Here is a 22,204-nt window from a genome sequence, read left to right as displayed (position 1 = left end):
TGGGTATGAACGTGTGATGGCTTTCAATCAACTGAAGTATATGGAGCTTGATGGGTTGATAAAATTGAGAAGTTTCAGCTCAGGGGGATACACTTTGATGTTCCCCCTCTTGGAAAATATCATTGTGACTAAATGTCCCAACATGAAGTTTTTCTCTCAAGGACCAATAGAGGCGTCAAAGTTGGAGAGAGTTCAAGTATCGAAAGCATCGTGGTTTTGGGAGGGAAGCCTCAACATCACCATCCAGAATATGTTTGAAGAAATGGTATGCACTGGTTACCAAATTTTGTGCAATTGGATGGTTTTGACCACTAACTAAATAATCGCTTTTTGCTAGCTAGAAGTTTATGTTTAATGATGCATTTTATTTTATTTTTTTGACGGGGTACATTTGCTGGAGCAAAGAACATGCTGGTATCTGAGTTCCCCAAGTTGATTGGAAAATGGCATAATGAACTTAATCCCATCAAGTCGTATTGGCAATTAAAATCATTGGTGGTAGATAAATGTCCATCATTTGCCAACGCTATTCCATCCAAATTGATGCTTGTATTAAACAATTTATACTTTTTGCAAGTGCGCGATTGCGAGGTGCTTGAAGAAATATTTGATTTGGAAGGACTAGAGGCTGTGGAAAGCACTCGAGTGCTGCCTCGGCTACGGGAATTGAACTTGGTCAATCTACCACAATTGAGGCGACTGTGGAACAAAGATCTTCAAGAATTGCTATGCTTCAATTCTCTAAAAAATATCATCCTTTATAATTGCATCAACTTGGGACATGCTTTCTCTCCATCAATGGCTCAATACCTTGCCAATCTTGAACTAATGGAAATAAAGGAGTGTGGTCAGATGGAAGGAGTGATCGTAGAGGAAGAAGGAGAGGGAAGCGCAATGGAGAAGATTACATTCCCAAAGCTCAAGCGGATGACTATGGAATACTTGCCCAATTTGACTTGTTTCCTCTTGGGAAAAAATCATATGCTGGAATGCGCCACATTACAAGTGCTGAAAATTGCCCATTGCCCAGAGATGAGAAGTTTGATTAGGCAATCTTGGATGGAGAATGACCATGGCACCCCCTCACTTTTCACTCCCCAGGTAAGTCTTTCAGACAAATGCATTTTGGCATTTCATTTCAAACATATTCTCGTAGTATTGGATGATGCATGGTATGATACAAATTTTGTGCTTTGTGCGGGTTTATATACATAATCTTCTAATATTTAAAAATATTCTAATCCTCAAGAAATATAACTATGAATTTTACACCTCCGTATCCTTTTGGAAGTGTTAAGTTGGTGTCGATTCATGGAATCGTATCATGCATGGTACTTTAGAATTAATTAGCGAGGTTCTTAAGAAAGTTATCACAATAACCATGTAAAAACATTCAATTTTTGCAATTTCAACTATAAATAGTTACAGTAAACATAGAGTAGCATCTAAAAATGGCCAAAAAAAAATTGTAGTATCGCCACTTCATATTTTCCTGTGCAGAAGTAAACTGGCATCGTTCTATTAAACATGAAGAAAAAGGGGAAAGAAAACTTCGTAATATAGAAGTCCAATTCACAAATTGCCTAGCAATTACAGCTCATTGTACCATAATCATCTTCCCAATCAATGAAATTGGAGGAATTTTGTGAGCAACTCTTTTAACTGGAGTGCTCTAAACTTCAATAATGATCAATGCAATCAACCTTTATATTTCCTAATAATCGCCTATGCTTAAGCTGGGTTTGATAATAAAATAAATAAAAATAAAAGGTCCTTATGCATGACACAATTCGTCTTATTTGTTCGTAAATCATACTTGAATCGCTATACTTCAACAACCTATCAAATTACGTACCTGCATCATACACTAAATATTAACTCTGAATTATCATATTGAGTGATAATTAGTGTGATACTGCACACACAATCTGTGTTTGGCAAGAGAAAATGTAGATAACTTTTTTCATAAAAAGAAATGGCAAAAAAAAGGAAAAAATGAAAGAGAGAAAAGGACAGCTGGACAATAAATAGTAGCAATTTCGTGGGTGGTTGCCGACATTGCAAGTCTTATTTCATAACTAGATGACAATATTTAGTAAATGTTCTAGCTAAAATAAAAATTTAAAAAAATCAGAATAAATTATCCAATCAACAACACTACTGAAGAGAAAATATTAGGTGCATTAAATACACAAGGTAGAATCCGTATTGAATCATCTGCAAATCGACATGTGGTAAAGCCGGGCCCACCTATCAGTTGAACGATCAAAATATTTGCTCCCCCTCCCTTCAATAACGCCCGTTACTAGAAACCTCTTTCCTCTTTCGGTGTGGCTTTGCTCCCTCTCTCTCTCTTTCCTTCCTCGGTGGCCTTGGCCTCCGTCCATGGGTGCAAAGGCGCTCACTATACAAAGGAAAAAAAGAAAAAAGAAAACAGAAAAGGAAGAAATTAGACAAAGTCTATTTGATGACTTAGGGCCTGCATGGTTGCACTTACTGCTTCCTGTGAATGAAATTTCTGTTTTTCTGTTCCTGGGAACAAAAAGGAACAGAAACGCGTTTGTGTGCGTTTCTTCCTTTTTGTTCTTTTTGTTCCCAGAACAAAAATAAACAAACAAGAAACACAAATTTTGTGTTTCTTGTTTCGAACACAAATCGAAACACTTTGTTTTTTTTTTCTTTTTTTCTTATTTTTTGTTCTTCTTTTTTTGGCCGGTCGCCGCCTCGGCCATGGCCGGCGACCGCCGACGAGGGCCGGCGGCCCGCCCACCCACGGCGAGGCTCGCCGGCCCCCGCGAGGCCGACGCCGGCGTCCCCCGCGAGGCCGAGGCTCGCCGTAGGGGCGAGGGTCGGCCTCGCCGGATCCGGGCGAGCTCGAGCTCGCCTGGGCCATGGCGAGGCCGAGCTCGCGCCGGCCCGGGCGAGCTCGATCTCGCCAGATCCGGCGAGGCCGAGCCGCCCGCGGCTTAGCTTCTCCCCCTCTAAGAAATGTTCGCTCTGAGTCATTTCGTTTCACCTTGATCCCCCTCTTCGCGACCATGGGAAAAAAAAGAAAGTGAACCAAATCTAGAGAGTCAAGTAACAATAACTCTTCTTCCTCCCCCTCCCCCCTCATCCTCTTACCTTCGTTTTTTGGGGTGATTGATTGGGTGGTCTCTCCAATGGTTGAATCGGAAGCTTCGGAATCGCTTCTCGAAGCTCGCCTCCTCTCTCGTGCGCGTGCTTCCATGGGTTCCGAGTGATTACGCGAACCGGAGCTTGTTGGTTATGGCGGGTCGAAGTGGATCTCCGATGCGGAAGCAATTTCGGCGTCGATTCGGTCGGGGCGTTGATTCCGGCGAAGAAAAAATAAAAGATCTTCTCTTCAGCCCTCTCTTCCTCTTCCTTCGTCCACAGTCGCCCGATCTCCGCCCCTCCTCCGCTGTCGCCAACGGGCGTTGATTAGGCTGACCCCCGCTATGTCCAAGCCAAGCATGGCCTGCTTCCTCTGTTTTGTCCGTCTCATAGTTTTACAGATCTCGAAATCTGGCCGTCCATAGCAACGGAGTTGCAGATCTGGAAGTCGACCACCGCCGCTCACAGCCATGGACGAGCCGTTGTCGCTAGAGACATGGTTGCAGATCTGGAAGTCCCGTCGCGAGCAACGACTACTTATGGACTGCCATTGTCCCCTCCGTCGTCACCCGCGATTGGCTCGTGGTCGTTGCCCGTCCAGATCTGGGCTGGAGTCGTGCCTCCAGATCTAGTATCGTCCATGGACGCAAGCCTAGCTCGTCCATGGCTCGACAGGAGGCTCCTCCACAGATCTGGCGACCGCAGCTTGTCCATGGCCATGAGTCTTGACGGCGAGTTTGAGATCCCTTCGTCCATGGACTGCGAGGTCAAACGGCGAAAGAGAAAACAGAGAAATAGATGTCAGGGAAGAGCGGCCATGGACGAGAGGCGTCATGAATGGGTAGACCACAGAGACGATGGAGAGGGTTGGACGCTCGGCAATGGTCGCCTTGGACGCGACGCCGGCAACTCCGCCGGTGGCGATGGCTGGGGGACGCGGGAAGGTTGGGCTCAATGTGGCTGGAGATGGAGGAGAAAGCGTAGATGGAGAAGGAAAGTGAGCGGAATTGGGATTTTTTTATATTGAGTCATTTGACCAAAAAACAATCAATATTTAGTTAATGTGGTAGCTACATAAAAAAAATTAAAAATAAATGGACTCAAACATCCGGTCAACACTTCCATTCCGCCTCATGAAGTTCTCCTCATGTGAAGACTAAACGCAGTAAATGACGACCTCCTCCGGCACTTCTTTTTTTGGGTCGAAATTGAGGCACTTGAAAATGCGCGATATCATTTTTTTATTATAGATTCTATACAAGTTTTGTTTTTTTTTTCCCCTGACAGACGAAATCCTTTTTTTTCCTTATTCTAATACTTTTGCGCAATTCTTTCTATCGTTTTATACTAGTAGAATAGAATGTTTAATTATAACAAGTATCTACACATTTGTTTACTTTTTAATTGTAAGAATCATCACTAATTATTTATTTATAATGTCATTTGCATGGATAAGTTGTTATATAATACCTAGCCCCACATTCTAAGAATATTTCAAAAAGTCATTATAACACTCAATCAACGATACTAATAAATTTGGGGAAGTATGAAAATAGTCACCTGATCTTTTGGTAGTGACAAGTTGTGATAGAATTGTTTTCATTTTAGTGTCAAATATGAGCTGTCATATAATAATTGATTTCTCCCACATTATTAGATAATTTCAAAAACTCATCAAAATCCTCAATTAAGAATATTGATAGATTTAAGGAAGTGTGGAAAGTCTTTTTTTTTTTTTTTGTGACAAGTCGTAATTGCATTAATTATATTTTAACCAAATGAAAAATATCAATACTTACTTTTCAATGGACAATTCGTCGAGGTCATGATGTAGCAAAAAAAAAAGCATTCTTGATTTTCTCCATACAAGCAAAATGTGATCAACGGGTGCACACCCACTTTTTGCCAAAGGGTGGACCACTCGTACACCACAAGATCCTATTTTTATTATTTCACCTCAAATCTGAATAAATATTATTTCAAGGATGTTATTAATGGTCCAATGTAAAACTAGTAAATTGTCCCAACTTGCTTTTGCTGAGATCATAACATTATGTTATTTATTCAAGTTGTTATGTTGCCCATGCCTATTAAGAAATCATTTTCTTTCAATACAAAAATTTTCCATGCATAAAAAAGAAAAAGGTTGTGAACAATTGAAGTTACTATATTTATTTTTTTATATTCGGTTCGCCATATCCTTGGCCTTAGTCATCAGTCAACTTGTATAAAAGCATCAATCAACCCCTCCCTATTTATGTCCCTAACAAAATCTTGAGTTCTCATGATTTGTGAGAACAAGGGAAGTCTGGAAATTCCTTCTTTAAAGTCATAACTCAATGCAATCACATTCATTGTCATTTTTTTTCTCAATATGGCAGGTACAATTTCCTGAACTTAGGTCGATGGATCTCTTCCACATGGACAATTTAAGCAAAATATGGACTGACACTCCTCAAGAAACTCTTACTTTTGATTGTTTATGGAAAGTGGAGGTTCGGAATTGTAAGGGCCTTGAAAATTTGTTTCCGTATTGGGTGGCTACAAGTTTAACCCACCTTGGAAAACTTCAAGTGGAGTCTTGTGAGATCGAGGAAATAGTCGCTAATGGAGGTGACACTCCACGCTCCAATACTACCCAAAATCTTTTCCCAGAACTAACCTCTTTGGTGTTATGTGACATGCCACGACTCAAGAGTTTCTATCCTAACTTGCCCACTTTGCATTGGCCATTATTGAAGGAATTATGTGTGACTCACTGTGACAAACTGAACATGTTATCCTTTACGGCATCCATGAACAGTTGGGCTCAAAAATATGATCAACAAGACCTTTCAAATCAAGAAGCACACTCTTCATTTGAGAGGGTATGGTTATAGCTACTCTCCATTAGTTTCTACTTTGTTCTTTAAAGCAGTCACTAATATCATATCCATTGCATATCATGTCGTGTTATAATGTTATAGAAAACATGAACTCCCTTACTTATTAGTTTGTCGACAACATTAAGATATTTCTAATATCTTAAGTATACTTTCATTTGTGGACATGCATAAGATATTCCATTACCTAGAGTTACAAAAATATTTATAGTATTCTATTGACAACAGAATATATTCCTAATCTAACTCAACGGTGCTCCTTGGTGACATCAATAAGAATTTGACAAGAGGTCCTCTCAATTATTGACACGTGTCGCACATTTGAACTTTTCTTCTCTATTTCATCTTCTACAAACTCTAAAAAAACCAATTCAAACTTTTTTTAAAAAAAAAAAAATAACATCAGTATCTTAGTGCACCATTTTCTAATGTATTTTTTTAATACACTGCATAGTCGTCGTGTTGTAACATTAGTAACATCAATACCTTAGTGCATTGCATAGTCGTCTTGTTGTCTTGTTATAATACTATAGAAAACTAGAACCCCTTTCCTATAAGTTTGTGGACAACATAAGGTATTTCTTATATCTTAAGCACACTTCTAAATTTGTGGACCCCATATGTTTTAGTAACATCATGAGCGCATCTCATTACATAAGATTCCAAAGAAGATATATTTTTGTTGACAAGATATTCCTAACAAAAGATGAATTTAGTGATTGTAGGGGTCTTGAATTTAGATTCACACTATCCACTTGACCAGACCAACCTTCCATGCAAATTATCTAAATAGGTTTACTTTTTACAACACATGATTTATTACCAAAACTTTGCTGAATATTCTTCTCTTGTTGTATTGGCTATTTGACAGGACTTTCCCAACTTTGAGAGACTTTTATTAGTCAATAACAATATTCATATGATACAAGATGGAAATTTTCCCGATGATATCTTTAGCAAACCAATAGCACTAACACTGGCATGCTTTCATGATGAAAATGCCATCTTTCCTTCCATATTCCTCCTAGAGAGATTTCAGAATCTACAAAGGCTTGAGGTATTATGTAGCTCCTTTGAAGATATATTCCCGGACGAAGGGCTTGTTGAAGAGGGGAAACATCCGGTGCTTGAAAATTTAAGAAAAATTAAGTTAAACAAGCTACACAACCTGAAGCGTGTGTGGAGAGAAGACTCTTTAGTGTCGAAAATTCTTCAAAGCATCAAAAAATTTGAGATTTGGGATTGTCCCTGTTTGACGACAATATTTCCAACTGTGGCATCCTTCCAGAATCTGACGGAGTTAGTGGTGAAGAATTCCTCTGGATTGGTACATCTAGTAACAGTTTCAACGGTCACAAATTTGATGCATCTCAATACCATGACTATAATAGGATGTGAAAAAATGAAGGAAGTAGTGTCTAATGATGGAAACGGAGAAGGAAAAGTGATTTCTTTTGGAAATCTACGCTATTTGAAACTCCAAGATCTGCCAAGCCTAGAATGCTTCTCCTCCATCTTGAGTTGCACCTTCAAGTTCCCATGGTTACATAGTATTGAAGTGGAAGAGTGTCCGAAAATGAAGACCTTTTCTAAGGGTACGCTAAGCACACCAAAACTAAGTTGGCGGTATAGTTCGAGTAAGCCTGTTCAGATACAAGTGGGAAGGAGGGAACTGGGAGGAGGGTGATGATCTCAATACAACCATACAAAAGTTATCAGCATAAACAAATGCACATAGAATTGGTAAAGATTCAATTGATGTCATTCTCTCATCCATTCTTTTTCCTTTTTTCTTATTTTTTTGGCAGCAAGGTAAGTCTTTTAAATTTTCTTTTTGTAACTTTTCTGTTATCGATTACGTCTAATCAGCGCATCATCAACCCTGATCTATTGATCGATCTCGTCTCCTCCTTCACTGAATAGCAGGTAGCGAAGCAGGGCTCTCCTTGTCCTTCTTGACGCCAGAGGCTCTCTCTGTTGCATTCACGGAGGAGGGAGCGAAAAGGAAGCGTCGGGAATTGCCAGGACTTGAGAGAAGATGGCACTGCCGAGTCTGGACAGTCGGTCCTCCACTCACTTCATCAAAGAAGAAGATCATTCTCTCTCTCCGCATCTGTATCCGACGAATCGTAAGTTCACGCTTCTGCACACATCATTTCTCCTGTCTGCCAGAATTTCTTCTCGACTTTCGTGTCTTGTTGCTCGTAATTTTCTTCCGGTTTTCGTAGAGACCTTTCCTCAATCGTCGTCGTCTTCTTCAGCTAGGGCTCTGCTTTTTAAATTCGTTCCGTGTAAATTTCTCAGTCCACTACTTCAGATCATGGACCAATGGAGGTCCTCCACTGACATCATCAAAGAAGAAGATCTCTCTCTCGCTCTCTCTCGCACTTGAACTCGGCAAACTCGTAAGTTCACGTTTCTTCTGATTTTGGTGTCTTATTGCGCGTGAATTAGGTTGAAGTCGGAAGCTGGTTTCGTAGAGACCTTCCTCAATTTTCGCCTTCTTCTTCAGCAAAGGCCTATGTTCTTCAAAATTCGTCCCACATTAGAGTCTAAAAGCATAAGTTCCTCAAACTAGCAATTTTATCTTAACAATGGAGTAATTGAAATAGGGAAAAGAATGAAAGGACTATTATTGGGACATAAGTTGGTGGTTGGAGCCTTGGAGGTTCGGAAAGATAACAATCGTCTCCTTTTTTTGTGGATGGATGCGTTGGAAAAGCAATTCCTAAGGCGTCTTAGAATTAGAATCCAAGTCCTCTTATATGGAGAAATTTGACAATGTGATTCAATGTCGGAGAAGTAGAATATATATGTTAATCGCACAAAGAGACTATGTTCATATGGACAAGCAAATTGCAAAGAATGTTGCTGCCTCCATAACTAAAGAGAAAGACCTAATCGATAAGGGGCTGGCTTGTTGTGATTATGAAATTTCATTGTAGATCTAATGACTGATAATTTTGTTTTCAAATAGGAGATGCTGTTGTATTTTGTTATATTAATCAGATTTGGGGAAAAAAAAAGATTTTACTTTGTCAAATTGAACCGATAGTTTGATAAAACCTTATTTGAGCTGCACTTGAAAGAATCAAACAGCTTAATTTTAAACTTTCAATTCCATCCATGTTACAGTCATCAATGTATTTGCTTTTTCCCCTGTGATTGTGATTTATGTGGCTGAAATTGATATGTTTTAAATATACATAGGACCTGGAAGGCTTCTTCTGACTGTGTGCCCTATTGCATTCTGGGAGCATAGATTTGACCTTGACTTTGGATTAATGACTTTCGTCATGTGGCTTACTGTCTATTGAACTCCTGAAACTAGCAAGTAATGCCTTAAACTCACTCTGTGTACGATTTAATTCTCTCATTAGGGTATGCTTATGTCTTGGTCTTTTCTTCACCATATGTTGGTTTTTCAACCATGTACATGCGCACTCGGCTCCTGTTCAATTCATCTTGCAACATATTCAGGAAATTTAGCAAATTGTGACTCTCAGGTATTCAAACAGGTCATGGATGGTGAAGCTAAGGAGTTGTGGATGAGATCTTTTTTTTTTTTTTTTTGGCCGGGGGGAAGGGAGGGGTACGTTCTTTTCTGCTGGTCAGCCCAAATTTGCAAGAGAACGTCATCTGCATGTAGAAACTCATTGATAGGGATGATTTTCTGTTCAGAATCCACATATTCACTAGTGCTGGTTAGGACTTGATTTACATTGATCTAGATGAACTCTGGAAGTGTCACTTTCACTGGTCCAAAATGAATTTAGTATTCCAAATAATAACTCCTTTATATAGTCTTGAGGAATCAATGAAGTGTACTTCTATGCCGATTGGGTTTTATGAGGTTGATCACAATCCAGATGCACACTCATTAATGCCACATTCCAAATCTGAATGAACTGAAAAGTATGTGCTTCAAGACGTCCTTTTTGGTTTATGCATTCTTCATTTTGAATTTAAAAACAAGTCTCATAGGCTTATTAAGATTATGGGTTTTATTTTTCCTACAGGAATATTAAAAATGTTCAAAAGGATGCTTTTGAGAGAATGGTGCAATTATTTGGCCTGTAGAATTGGAAAAATGTGATGAGATGGTTTGGTTAGCAAAGGGTTTGAATGAATATGCAGAGCATTACTCTATCTGTGAGGTTCAATTTTTGGTCTTCTAATATGAAGGGGACTCCATTTCCCGTGTCACCATAATTGATGAAAGGATGTCTGAGATAGAATATCTGCCAATCAGTGTTGATATGAGGAACCGAGCCTCATCAATTATGGAATTGTCTTGCTGAAAGTGGAAAATGCCTTCGATTGCCATGACCTTTCAGTCAAGCTTAAAGTCTGGGGGGATGAATTGCATTCAGCCAAGTGTCCTCGGTTTTGTATGGAAATCGAATCTGATCAGGTTTGCAAAGTCCATGGCAGTTCCTATGTAGAGTTTGGGAGGGACAGAAGTTCCAATTGCTCATCACAAGATTTTCCAGGTGTGAATCTTAATATTAGCTAGTTCTGCCCTTGATTGTGTTGTTTCTCGTGTTTGATTCAAATACTGTACAAGAACTGTTCATGTCGTTAGGCTAAGAGAAACTGTGTTTAGAGTTAATGCTAAGAGAAACTGTGTTAGAGCTAACTCATTCTCTTAGTGTTTCTCCGTCTCTAGATCTCCTATGTATGCATATATATGTGTTGAGACTGAATGGGCCGGCAATTGCTGTGGTGTTTCGGTTGAGCTTGAAGTCTTGGGGGATGAATTGCATCCAGTCAAGTGTCCTCAGCTTTGTATGGCAATGGAATATGATTAGGTTTGCAAAGTTCATTGCAGTTCCCATGCACATTCATTAGCAAAAAGTTTGGGGAGGGACAAAGTTCAAACTGCTCATCACGAGATTTTCCGAGTGTGAATCTTAATATATTAGCAAATTCTCCCCTTGACTGTGTTGTTCTCGTATTTGATTCAAATATCATGCAGGAACTCTCCACGTCGTTAGGCTAAGAGAAACTGTGTTAGGGCTAATTCATTCTTGTAATGTTTCTTTGTCTATAGCTCTCCCGCGTGTACATATGTATGTGTTGGGGGTTCACATAAATAATGGAAACAAACCAAGCCAGTCATATCAGATTTCATTGTGATGAGAATGGATTGGTGTGCATATAGGCCTCAGGAAGCTAGACCATTAGAAAGACTCAGATCTATTGATTTAAGGTTGCTATGTCAGTAGATATGAGTTTTACATAACAAAAAATAGAATACGCCTAAAACGCTAAAGCCTTTTTCATGTTCTGTTTGCGGCTGCTGTAGGTAAGCTGAGAGAGTCAAGCTTGTGAAGAGCTCTTGAACTGGCCAGCAAATTTATACTCGATTATCCTTTCTTCCAAATTGCGGTGAGGTGAATATATCTGAAGAAAAGCAATATGGTAAGATCCTCATGACAATGACAACTCTTGGATTTAAATCACATAGAGTTGCTAGACTGTGTTAGATCTAGATATTAATCACGTGGCAATAACTTCTTTTTTTTTTTGTCCTTTACATGCTTTGAAAAGGATATTCATACTGTCTTCCTCAGAAACATTGGTTGTTTTTTCCTTTCTGATGACAAAATTGCAAAATGTCTCCTTGAGCAGGGAGTTCCTGGTTCATTCCTAAAGATGCACTTTAAGAAAAGCCCGCAGACCATGGCTCTCATATTTCAAGACAAAGCATGGCATTGAAGCTCACCAACCCTGAACATCATGGAAAGCTATTTGCCCGCAAGGCTGTATTCATGAGAGAAACTTCACTGGAGGCAGAAGACGCGTGTGTTTGAGCTCTACTGAAAAGGACAATATCGTGTTCGGACTATCCAACTTCAGAACCACTGATAAGACTTGGCTGAATGATAATACTATGCAATACGATATAGCAGAGGAAGTTTCGGCTTAGCTCACTTTTGGTGAGAATGTGACTTTCAGAATGGCTAGGCTGAATTCTGCTTCCAATTCGGCAAAATGGATAAAAGCATGAGCTTTGTTCAAATGAATGAAATGGTTCTGAGTGTGTACGATGCCTTTCCTTGATCCTAACTCAATAATCACCATGAGGGCACGAGTTGTGAGTCGGAGGAAGCTGATGACTACTTTTGATTCTGTAACTTCCATTTCAGGAGACAAACTCTCAAATCTGGGGCTTCTTCAAGGTTTCCAGTGGCTCAATCTGACCTTTAGAATTGTAGAGGGTAGTAACATCGGATACGCTTCCATAAACTAAGTCTAAATTTCAAGGTGTAACCATGATTTTACAAGCTTCGGTGAACTTGATTAGATTCTGTTCATTGTCTCTTTTTGATTTTTTCAAGATTTTGTGATCAGTCTTTTCGCATGTGAGAAGTTTGTTAGTTTCTTCTCATATGGAAAGCATTCAGAATTTATTCTGTCAAATTAACTAAATCATGATATGTATAACAAAGCAATTTCCAATCTATGCTGCATATTTTCATGGTTAGTCAATTGAGGAAATTTTCACATCAGGGTCTACTAAAATTCCTCATTGTTCAACTGTGGAAAAAGGGATTTCTAGTCACGCACCTTTCTACCCTCGGCCATGCTGCCAAATGAAATGATATCATAGGATATAGATAAAGAAGTCCCCCAGCGTGGAAGGAATAGCTTTAGTGGGAAGTAGTTTATATGTAGATTGAGCCATTCTGAGTTGGTTTTTCATGGTCCTACACTTCCTAAACCTCTCTTTACACACTTAAATTAGCTCGCAAATTTGATTTATAACTATCCCTTTTCAAAATGGTGATCCCGCATTTTATATGAATAGTTTGGTATGATCTTGAGCTTAATCCGTCACCTATACCCAAGCTCAATTATGATTGCTAGTGCCTACAATATCACGACGGCTTTAGCAATTGATGTCCACTTGTTGGAGTTTTTTTTTTTTCCTCATTTGTAAAGCATTTATAATTGAAGCCAATAGAACACTAGAACAATATTCACTAATGACACATATTAAAAAAGGATGTTAGCTAGTAATTTCTTTTCATCCTTTAGCACTTTTAGAAAGATAAATTAATCCTTATTTCCTCGACCTCAAATTATTACCTTCTTGTTCTTTGCCCTCTAATTTTATCTTTGATTTCTCATTTCACTTAAACAATTGCATAGCTTGGTTGTTCAAACATGTAGATGTGCGAAGTATTCTGGGTGGATTCATTAAGCAATATATAAAAAAAAGAAGAAGCAAAGAGCAACTATTAGGTATTCCGATAGTGAAGCTCGTCGGGGGTTATAGACTCGTAAGAGGGGCCTGGTCTCTATATTTTTCTTATGGTTGACTTGCCTTTCCAAGAGAAACTCATATGCGTGCAGGAGACGTTTGCCTGTTTGAGCCAATTGATAGGGATGATTGTGTTTGAAGACTCCATTTTGATTCTGCATGTTTCAGCTAGTTGATAGGGATGATGGTGTTTGAAGACTTCATTGTATGAAATGAGTACTCCCATGTTTAGTCGTGCTGCATCACTGACAAGCAAATTTCCTTTTCTTTGTTAATTGAAAATAAACTCAAAAAGATTTTATGAAGACTTTGGTGCCTCGATTTGTAACAACGATTTAGGCAGGAATTCTAGGTAGTTATATTTTCATGAATTTCCACTTCTCCATTAATGTTCAGAAGAGTTATCACCTCAATAGAAGACAATGACATATCAAAATGGATGAGTCATTTATCCAGGGCAGAGTCAGGACAACTAAACTAAACTCTATCATCAGATCCCCCATGAATGAATGGACTAAGATGATCACCTAAAGGCCTGCATTCTTTGCAGCAACAGCTTCTCATTACTATATGCTTATCACTACTCGTGACTCAAATACCTCTATGTAATTATGTGCTTTTTCTTCTCCCCACATGGTGTCATAGAATCCACAAAGAAACTTCTTCAGATCTCCATGATTTGTATTTCTAGAGTCTTTATGTTGATATGCTATCACAAGACACGTGTATAATCAATGATGACATTGCTTAGGAGTGAGCTTTGGGAGCTCACTAATCCTCTACACCGCTTTGTAACAAAACGAAACAACACATAATATTGATACTAATAACCATGAAGCAAAGCAGACCCAAATAAAATTTCATTCAACCCCTAGAACACCAGAGCACATACTTAACAAATCAAATTCGAAAAGATGGAATCATCGACTAATTTAAAGAATAGCAACAACAGGTCACCCACCAAAGTATATGAGGGTAAGGAGTGTCATTGAATAGCAAAAGCAAATTACTACTTCGAAAAGAGACGAGCATGTCCAGACTCCAGAATCTGCCAATGGTTGCTTACCCTTTCGAACAAAGTAAGGCAGGAAAAGAGGACGCGGGAGACGTGGAGCTTTCTCGATCCTTCTTCTTCTTCCTCGGGAGCGAAACTGGGGGAACCTCTGCTGCACTTCACGGAGGACGGAACGAAAACGAAGCGTCGGAAATTGCGAGGACTGAGAGAAGCGAAGCTGCACTTAGCGGAGCGGAGTGAAGTAGAGGGGGGAGAGAGAGGGAGACTCAACCAGATGGAGTGTTACTGTCGTCGCCGTCGCCGCCGCCGCCGCCAGAGAGAAGACGAAAGTGCGACGCCGGAGATGGCATAACCGAGTCTGGATGGACAGTCCCCCACTCACTTCATCAAAGAAGAAGATCATACTCTCTCTCTCTCTGACGAATCGTAAGTTCAATGCTTCTGCACCCACCATTTCTCCCGTCCGCCAGAATTTCTTCCGATTTTCGTTTCTTATCGTGCGTAATTTTCTTCTGATTTGCGGAAAACCTTTCCTCAATCGTTGTCGTGTTCTTCAGCAAGGTCTCTGCTTTCAAAATTCGTTCCACAGTCGAGTCTTGTCCATGTAAATTTCTCAACCCACTGCTTCAGATCGTGGACCAATAGAGGTCCTCAATCGTCGTCGTCGACATCTCGCGTGCTTCTCTTGTGAGTATATGTATGGTTTTTCTTTATCACACTGGCTGCTTTGAAAATGTGCATGGAGCATTTAGTCAGATCATGGCCGGCGAAGATAAGGAGCTAATCCGCACAAGCATGTGGCGTTCTTCTCTGCCGGTACGCGAGCGTTTGTGATAGAATCATGTCTGGGTAGGAGATTTCTTGCGTGTGTGGACTCATTGATGGAGATGATATAAGGTGTCACTTTTACGCCTTGTTCTTAATAAACTTCAGAGTGCTCATCGTCATGAGAATTTGGAGGGGTGACTTGCGGTTTAACATATTGAGTTTCTGTTGTATAACTCTCTTTCCGTCGCTCTTTGCAAATTCTAGAAAAGTTTCTAAGAAGCTCTTGTTTGAATCTTGATTGATTACGTCATGATTTGTACATAAACTATCACTAAAGTTATCATTTTTCAAGTACAGGGAGGACCAAACAGTTAGAAGATTTGAGGCACCCGGAGCTGGTTTTTTATGGTCCCACACACCCAAGACCTCTCACTGGTCTTTAATTGGCCAACAAATTTCAAACGGAGAATCCCTTTTTCAAGGTGGTGATGAGGCCATCTTCTGTTAACTATGGCATGGTAAGATCCCAAGCTTATTTACTCAAACTGGCATGACTGAAAATCGAATATATCAATGCTGTTTATATCTTTGCCCATACTCTAATGTAATTCCAAGTTTACCTCATTAAACCACGACATGTTCTTTTCCTTGAAGTGTTCATGAGTATATGTTTAAAACCAGGTATACATCTTAATGATGGAGTAATCAAAGCAGGGAAAAGAATGAAAGGATAGTTATGGGGACATAAGCTGGTGGTTGGAGGTTCGGAAAGAAAACAGTCGTCTTCTTTTTTTTTTTGGATAGATGTGTTAGAAAAGCAAATGCCGAGGCAAGTCTTAAGAATTAGAATTTGAGTTATATGTTAATCACACAAGGAGACTATGACATGAACAGGCAAATTGCAAAGAATGTTGCTGTCTCCATAAACTCTGGACTGCTCATTATCATGGGAATTTAACATGTCTTGTTTCTGCTTGCCTAACTCTCTTTCTCTTGTTCTCTTCAAATTCTAGAAGAGGTTTTTTAAGAAGCTCTGGTTTTAATCTTGATTGATTACGTAATGATGTGGGGATAACTTCCAACCCATGCTATATTTTTTCATGGCAAGTCCAATTAATGAAGTGTAAACAAACTGTTGCTAAAGTTGTCATTTTCCAAGCACAGGAAGGACCAAACAGTTAGCAGATTGAGGCATCCTGAGCTGGTTATTTTATGGTCCCACACACCCAAGGCTTGTCACTACTCATAAATCGGCCAACAAATTTCAAATGGAACATCCCTTTTTCAAAGTGGTGATGAGGCCGTCTTATGTTAAGTATGGCTTGGTAAGATCCCAAGCTTATATCCTGAGACTGGCATGTCTGAAAATCAAATATATTCATGCCGTTTATATCTTTGCCTATACTCTAGTGTATTTCCAAGTTTACTTAATTGTATAGTAAACCATATGATATGTTATATTCCTTGAAGTGTCCATGGGTATATGTTTAAAATCAGGTATATATCATAACAATGGAGTAATTGAAGCAGGGAAAAGAACGAAAGGACAGTTATTGGGACATAAGCTAGTGGTTGGAGTTTCAGAAAGATAGTGATTATCTTCTTTTTTTGTGGATAGATGTGATGCAAAAGCAATTGCTGAGGTGTCTTAAGAATTAGAATCCAAGTTCTCTTATATGGAGAAATTTGACAATGGAGAAATCAGGTATATGTAAATCGCACAAGGAAACTATGTGGATATGGACAAGCAAATTGCAAAGAATGTTGCTGCTTCCATAACTAAAGAGAAAGACCTAAGAAATGAGGGGGTGGCGTTTTATGATTCTGAAATTCCATTGTAGATCTAATGATGATAATTTTGTTGTCAAATAGGATATACTGTTGTATTTTGTTATATTAATCAAATTTGGGGAAAAAAGAAGATGATTTTACTTTGTCAAATTGAACCAATAGTTTGATAAAACCTTATTTGAGCTGCGCTTGGAAGAATCGAACAGCTTAAGTTTGACATTTGACATATATGTGCCAGTCATCGATGTATTTGCTTTTTCCCTGTGATTGTGGTCTGTGTGGCTGAAATTCGTATATATAGGACATGGAAGGCTTCTTCTGAATGTTTCCCTATTGCACTCTAGGAGCATAGATATTGACATTTGACTTTGGATTGATGACTTGCATTATATGGTTTATATTAAAACTCCTGAAATTAGCAAGTAATGGCTTAAACTCATGTTGTGTGTGATTTGATTCTCTCATTAGAGTATGCTTATATTTTGGTCTGTCTTTCACCATATGTTGGTCTTTCAACCATGTTTAGGGGCAGTCTGCTAATATTCATCACGCAACATATTTAGGAAATCATGCAAATTGCGACTTTCAGGTATTCAGTCAGATCATGGAGGGTGAAGCTAAGGAGCTATGGAGACGCGATATTGGGGTGGGGGGTTGTTTTTTTCTATTGGTTGGCCCACATTTGCAAGAAAAAGTCATCTGCATGTAGAAATTCATTGATAGGATAATGTGGTGTTCAGAGTCTACGTATCCACTAGTGCTACTTAGGACTATATTTACATCAATCGAGATGAACTCTGGAAAGGTCACTTTGGCTGGTACAAAATGAATTCAGTATTCCAAATAATAACTGCTTCAGATAGTCTTGATGGACCAAGGAAGTGTACTTCTATGTCGATTTTGTTTATGAGGTTGATAATAATCCAAATGCACACTCATTAATGCCACATTCCAAATCTGAATGAACTGAAAAGGATGTGCTTCAAGATGTCCTTTTTGGTTTATGCATTCTTGTTATATTGTTCTTCATTCTGAATATGAAATCAAGTCTCATAGGCTTATGAAGATTATACATTTTATTTTTTCCCACAGGGAATACCAAAGAGGTTCATGAGAATATGGTGAGAATCTCTCAAAAGGATGATTAGTGAGAGAATGGTTTGGCCCGTGGAATTGGAAAAATGTGATGAGATGGTTTGGCTATCAAAGGGTTGGAATGAATTTGCAGAGCATTGCTATATCTGTGAGAGTGTGAGGGCCAATTTTTCGTCTCAAATCTGAAGAGGACTCCATTTACCATGTAATCATTTTTGATAAAAGCATGTCCGAGATAGAATAACTGCCAATCAATGTCAATATGAGGAACCGAGCCTCAGCAATTGTGGAATTATCTTGTTAAAAGTGGAAGATGCCTGCAATTGCCATGATGTTGCAGTTGAGCTTGAAGTCTTAGGGATGAAGCCAAGTGTCCTTGGCTTTGTATGACGATGGAATTTGATCAGTTTTGCGAAGTTCATGGCAGTTCCTATGCATGTTCATCAGCACGGAGTTTGGGGAGGGACAGAAGTTTGAACGGCTCATCATGAGATTTTCCAAGTATGAATCTTAATATATTAGCTAATTCTCCCCTTGATTGCGTTCTCTCATTTGATTCGAATTCCATACTGGAACTCTCTAGAGCTAAATTCATTCTCATAGTGTTTCTTTGTCTCTGGTTCTCCCATGTGTGCATATGTATGTGTTGGGGCATCTCGTAAATTCAAGCCAATGGAAACAAGCCAAACTGGTCATATCGGATTTGATTATGCTGAGAATTGTATTGGCATGCAAATTGGCCTCAGGAAGCTACACCGTTAGTAAGACTCAGAACTATTGATTTAGGGTTGCTATGTCGGCAGATATGAGTTTCACATAACTAGAATAGACTATGCCTAGAAAGCAAATAACTTTCTTCATGTTCTCTTGTGACTGCTGCAGGTGTAAGCTGAGAGAGCTGGGCTTGAGCAACGCTCTTGAACCAGCCAACAAATTTAAACCTGAGTATCCTTTGTCCAAAATTGCAGTGAGATGAATACATCTGAAAAAAACAATGTGGTAAGATACTCATGACAATGACAACTCTTGGGTTTAAATCACAGAGTCACTAGACTATGTTAGCACTAGGTTAATCGCGCATCATGTCAATAGTTTCTGTTGTTATCCTTCACATGCTTTGAAAAGGATCCTCCCATTATCTTCCTCAGAAATCATTGGTTGTTTTCTTGTTTCTGATGACAAAATTGCGAAATGTCTGTACTTGAGTAGAGAGTTCCTGGTTAATTCCCAAAGACGCGTATTAAGGAAAGCTCATAGATCATCGGTTTCATATTTCAAGACAAATCATGGCCCATTGAAGCTCATCAGCCACGAACATTATGGAAACTTATCTGCTCGTTGGGCTGCATTCAGGAGAGAAACTCCTCTGCAGGTGGAAGACGTCTGTGTGTTCGAGCTTTATCGGAAGGGACAATATCGTGTTCAGAGCATCCATCTTCAGAACCACTGATAAGACTTGCGTGAATAACAATACTATGCAAATACGATGCAGCAGAGGCAGCATCAGTTTTAGCTCACTTTTGGTGAGAACTAAACAGATAGAATTGCTAGGCTGAATTATGCTTCTAGTTCGGCAAAATAGATAAAAGCATGAGTTTTGTTCCAATGAATGGAATGGTCCTGAACGTGTACGATACCTTTCCTTGATCCTAGACTTAATGATCACCATGTAGGCAAGAGTCGTGAGTTGGTGGGAGCTGATAACTAATGTCGGTTCTGTAACTTCCATTTCTAAAAATGATCTTTCAAATTTGGTGCTTCTTTTATGTTTCCGGCGGCTCAACCTGATCTTTTAAATTGTAAATGGAAGTAACGATAATTTTACAAGCTCTACAAGCTTCGTGAACTTACATCAGATTCTTTTCATTTCTCTTTCGATTTTTGAAGATTTCGTGATCAGTCTTTTAGCACGTGGGCGCAAATTGAAGTTTGTTGAGTTTCTTTATTATTATTAAGGGCTTTCATATTAGCTGAATGTTGATATGCATGACAAAGCAAATATGCTGGCGTCTTTGCGTCGCTGTGGCATGACTCTTCCGCATACTCTCTCGACAGATACAGCATCCGAGCCTCCAGCAGTGGCTTTTCGTCTTAGAATCAACAACGGCGCTCTCAGAACTCGCTCTCGCCGCCGGATAGAAAGCTCTCCTCTTCTCTCTCTCTCTCTTCTTGCAAGAACTCGATACCTCCTCCAAAGCACAACCGACGGCAATGGAAATTTGGGAGACAGCAAGAGGATGGGAGAAAACAAAAGCGAAACATCCTGGAGATGGAACGTCCCGGCAATTGTGACTTGTTGATCAAGGAAACTCCGTGGTCAATTTCGCTGTCGTGGCTGCAAGGCGACTGTTATCTTCGAACCGGTAGCCACACTGTTTGTGCTTCAGTCGCTGCTGGAAGCAACAATCGTTAGAGAATTCAATCTCGATGAATCGCTGGCGGGTGCTCCGTTCGCGGTTGGACTCTCTCTCCAGATTTTCTCCGACTAGATTTTTTTTTCTCTCTCTCTCTCTCTCTCTCTCTCTCTCTCTGGCTCTGGATTCCCCTGATTCATCTCCACCAATTCAGATCATGCCGACGATGAAGCACACCATTAAATTCCATATTCGAGTCATGGCCACTTTGATTCGAGTTGTCGTTTTTCCTGTCCTTGCCCATGTCTGTCATCGAGTCATCTCGGGCTCACGTGGCCATCGCCGCTGAACCATCATCAGGGCCGTTTCATGTCCGATTGAACTTCCAAGTCAAATTCCGATTCACTCCAGAATACGTTCTGTTGACTCTTGCTTCGTTCTGTTCCGCTCCCACTTCATCGCCGTCTTTCAATTCCATCGTTTCGCCCATCTACGCCGCGCGCAAAGGGGATGCGGAGTGGTGTGTTCACTGTTTACAAGAGCTTTATCCGATTGCCAAGGCTGAGGTTGGATGGATGATCATCTGGATACGATCCACCGATTCGAAGGATGAGATTCTTCGGGTTTTGCTCTCGGCTCCCCCGCCGATCCGGCCTCGCTTCATCGACCGCGGCAGCCAAGGTCAATCTGGGTCGTCGTCATCATCCGAGACGATATCCCAAGCGTGAAGATTGGCGGCGGTGAGCACGAAGAGAAAACAACGAAGAACAAAAAGGAGCGAAGCAGCGGATGGAGATGATTTGGATTTTGCGTGGGGATTGTGGGGAAAACAGTACAAACGAGGTGAAACCGATGGTGGTTCTTTGGATGAGAAGGAAATAAAGTGTTGAAAAGAAAAAGGAAAAAGGAAATTAAAAAAAAAAAAAAAAACAAGAGACGAAGGGAAAATATAGAGTGCCCACGAGAAATCGGTCAAAAGGAAGACTTGCAGAAGAGATGTAATTCGTCATATATCGAGCATCTTCCTTGCAAACTCGATCCCTCCTCCACAGTGCAACCAACGGCAATGGATCTTTGGAAGATGGCGAGAAAGAATAGGAGAAAAACGAATGGAAACAGATATCAACAGACGAAGTCAAAGCATGTCAAAATTAATTCTAGAGTCAAATCGAAGATGAAATGACATGGTGATAAGAACGACCGTCGATCTGACATATATTATAATCGCCTGAATGTCAGCAAGGAACGGGCTATCCATGGATATTTCTTATGGTGCGATCTTCGTTCCTCCGTCTGTTGTTACAGAATCGTTTCACTTTCTCTGTTTCTCTCTTGCGCAATTCAACGAACACCTTCTGCTCAGAGGACACAGCGCATTCAATGACCAGGAAACTCCGTGTGTCAAGTTCTTCACCATGCATCGTTTTCTCTATGTCCATCTTCATTCTTCACCAAGTCTTCCTCCATCAGGGTCGTTTCCTATCCGATTGAACTTCCGAGCCCAGTTTCGATATATTCCAGAATACGTTTTGTCGATTCTTGCTTCGTTCTATTCTCTCCCACTTCATCGCCACCTTTCGGATTTCAAATGCCATCGCTCACGTCCTTCGTTTCGCCCGTCTACGCCACGCACAAAGGGATGTCGGGCTGGTGTATAGGATCCACTGATTTGAAGGATGAGATTCTTCGGGTTCCCTATCGGCCCTCCTGCCGGTCCGAGAAGCCCGTTGAAAGGAAGACTTGCACAAAAGATGGAATTCCTTGAGAGGAAGATTCATCCCACGACTCAGCCAACATTTTCATTTTCTTTTCCTTAGAAAAAGGCATCAAAAACTCCAAACGACGCCATTACCGCGTCTCTTCGCTTCACATACCTTTGTCGGATCTCTCCCTCCATCTCGATGCACTCCCCCGC

At 40.1% G+C, this 22,204-nt stretch overlaps 1 protein-coding gene and 2 long non-coding RNA genes across 7 annotated transcripts; all 3 read left to right on the top strand.

The window, feature by feature from the left end:
* The first annotated feature begins 5,053 nt into the window (after positions 1-5,053).
* LOC120290548 lies at positions 5,054-7,683 on the top strand. The gene is made up of 2 exons (XM_039306845.1): positions 5,054-5,981; positions 6,868-7,683. The coding sequence occupies exons 1-2, from the start codon at positions 5,454-5,456 to the stop codon at positions 7,681-7,683; spliced, it is 1,344 nt and encodes a 447-aa protein (XP_039162779.1). The 5' UTR covers positions 5,054-5,453.
* A 176-nt stretch (positions 7,684-7,859) lies between these two features.
* Positions 7,860-12,046, top strand: LOC120290845. The gene is made up of 5 exons (XR_005548510.1): positions 7,860-8,125; positions 8,225-9,911; positions 10,016-10,489; positions 11,305-11,420; positions 11,631-12,046. It is a non-coding gene; the product is annotated as an uncharacterized LOC120290845 (long non-coding RNA).
* A 2,241-nt stretch (positions 12,047-14,287) lies between these two features.
* On the top strand, positions 14,288-19,760 carry LOC120290846. Of its 5 annotated transcripts, none has more exons than XR_005548515.1 (6): positions 14,288-14,707; positions 15,407-15,567; positions 16,214-16,374; positions 17,430-18,436; positions 18,818-18,934; positions 19,145-19,760. It is a non-coding gene; the product is annotated as an uncharacterized LOC120290846 (long non-coding RNA). The 5 variants fall into 5 exon arrangements; XR_005548514.1 differs by lacking the exon at positions 19,145-19,760 and adding an exon at positions 14,839-15,097 and having other exon boundaries at positions 18,818-19,103; XR_005548512.1 differs by lacking the exon at positions 19,145-19,760 and having other exon boundaries at positions 17,933-18,436; positions 18,818-19,103.
* Positions 19,761-22,204: the final 2,444 nt, after the last annotated feature.

This window comes from Eucalyptus grandis, chromosome 2, assembly GCF_016545825.1.
Source record: "Eucalyptus grandis isolate ANBG69807.140 chromosome 2, ASM1654582v1, whole genome shotgun sequence".
NCBI lineage: Eukaryota > Viridiplantae > Streptophyta > Magnoliopsida > Myrtales > Myrtaceae > Eucalyptus > Eucalyptus grandis.
The sequence above is the reverse complement of the archived record's forward strand: the minus strand, read 5'-3'. Positions and strand labels throughout refer to the sequence as shown.

Excerpts from the sequence above, each read along its gene's own strand:
- LOC120290548 (XM_039306845.1), top strand. The coding sequence starts at position 5,454 with ATGCAATCACATTCATTGTCATTTTTTTTCTCAATATGGCAGGTACAA. Across the intron at positions 5,982-6,867 it reads CACACTCTTCATTTGAGAGG|GACTTTCCCAACTTTGAGAG; the intron begins GTATGGTTATAG and ends GCTATTTGACAG.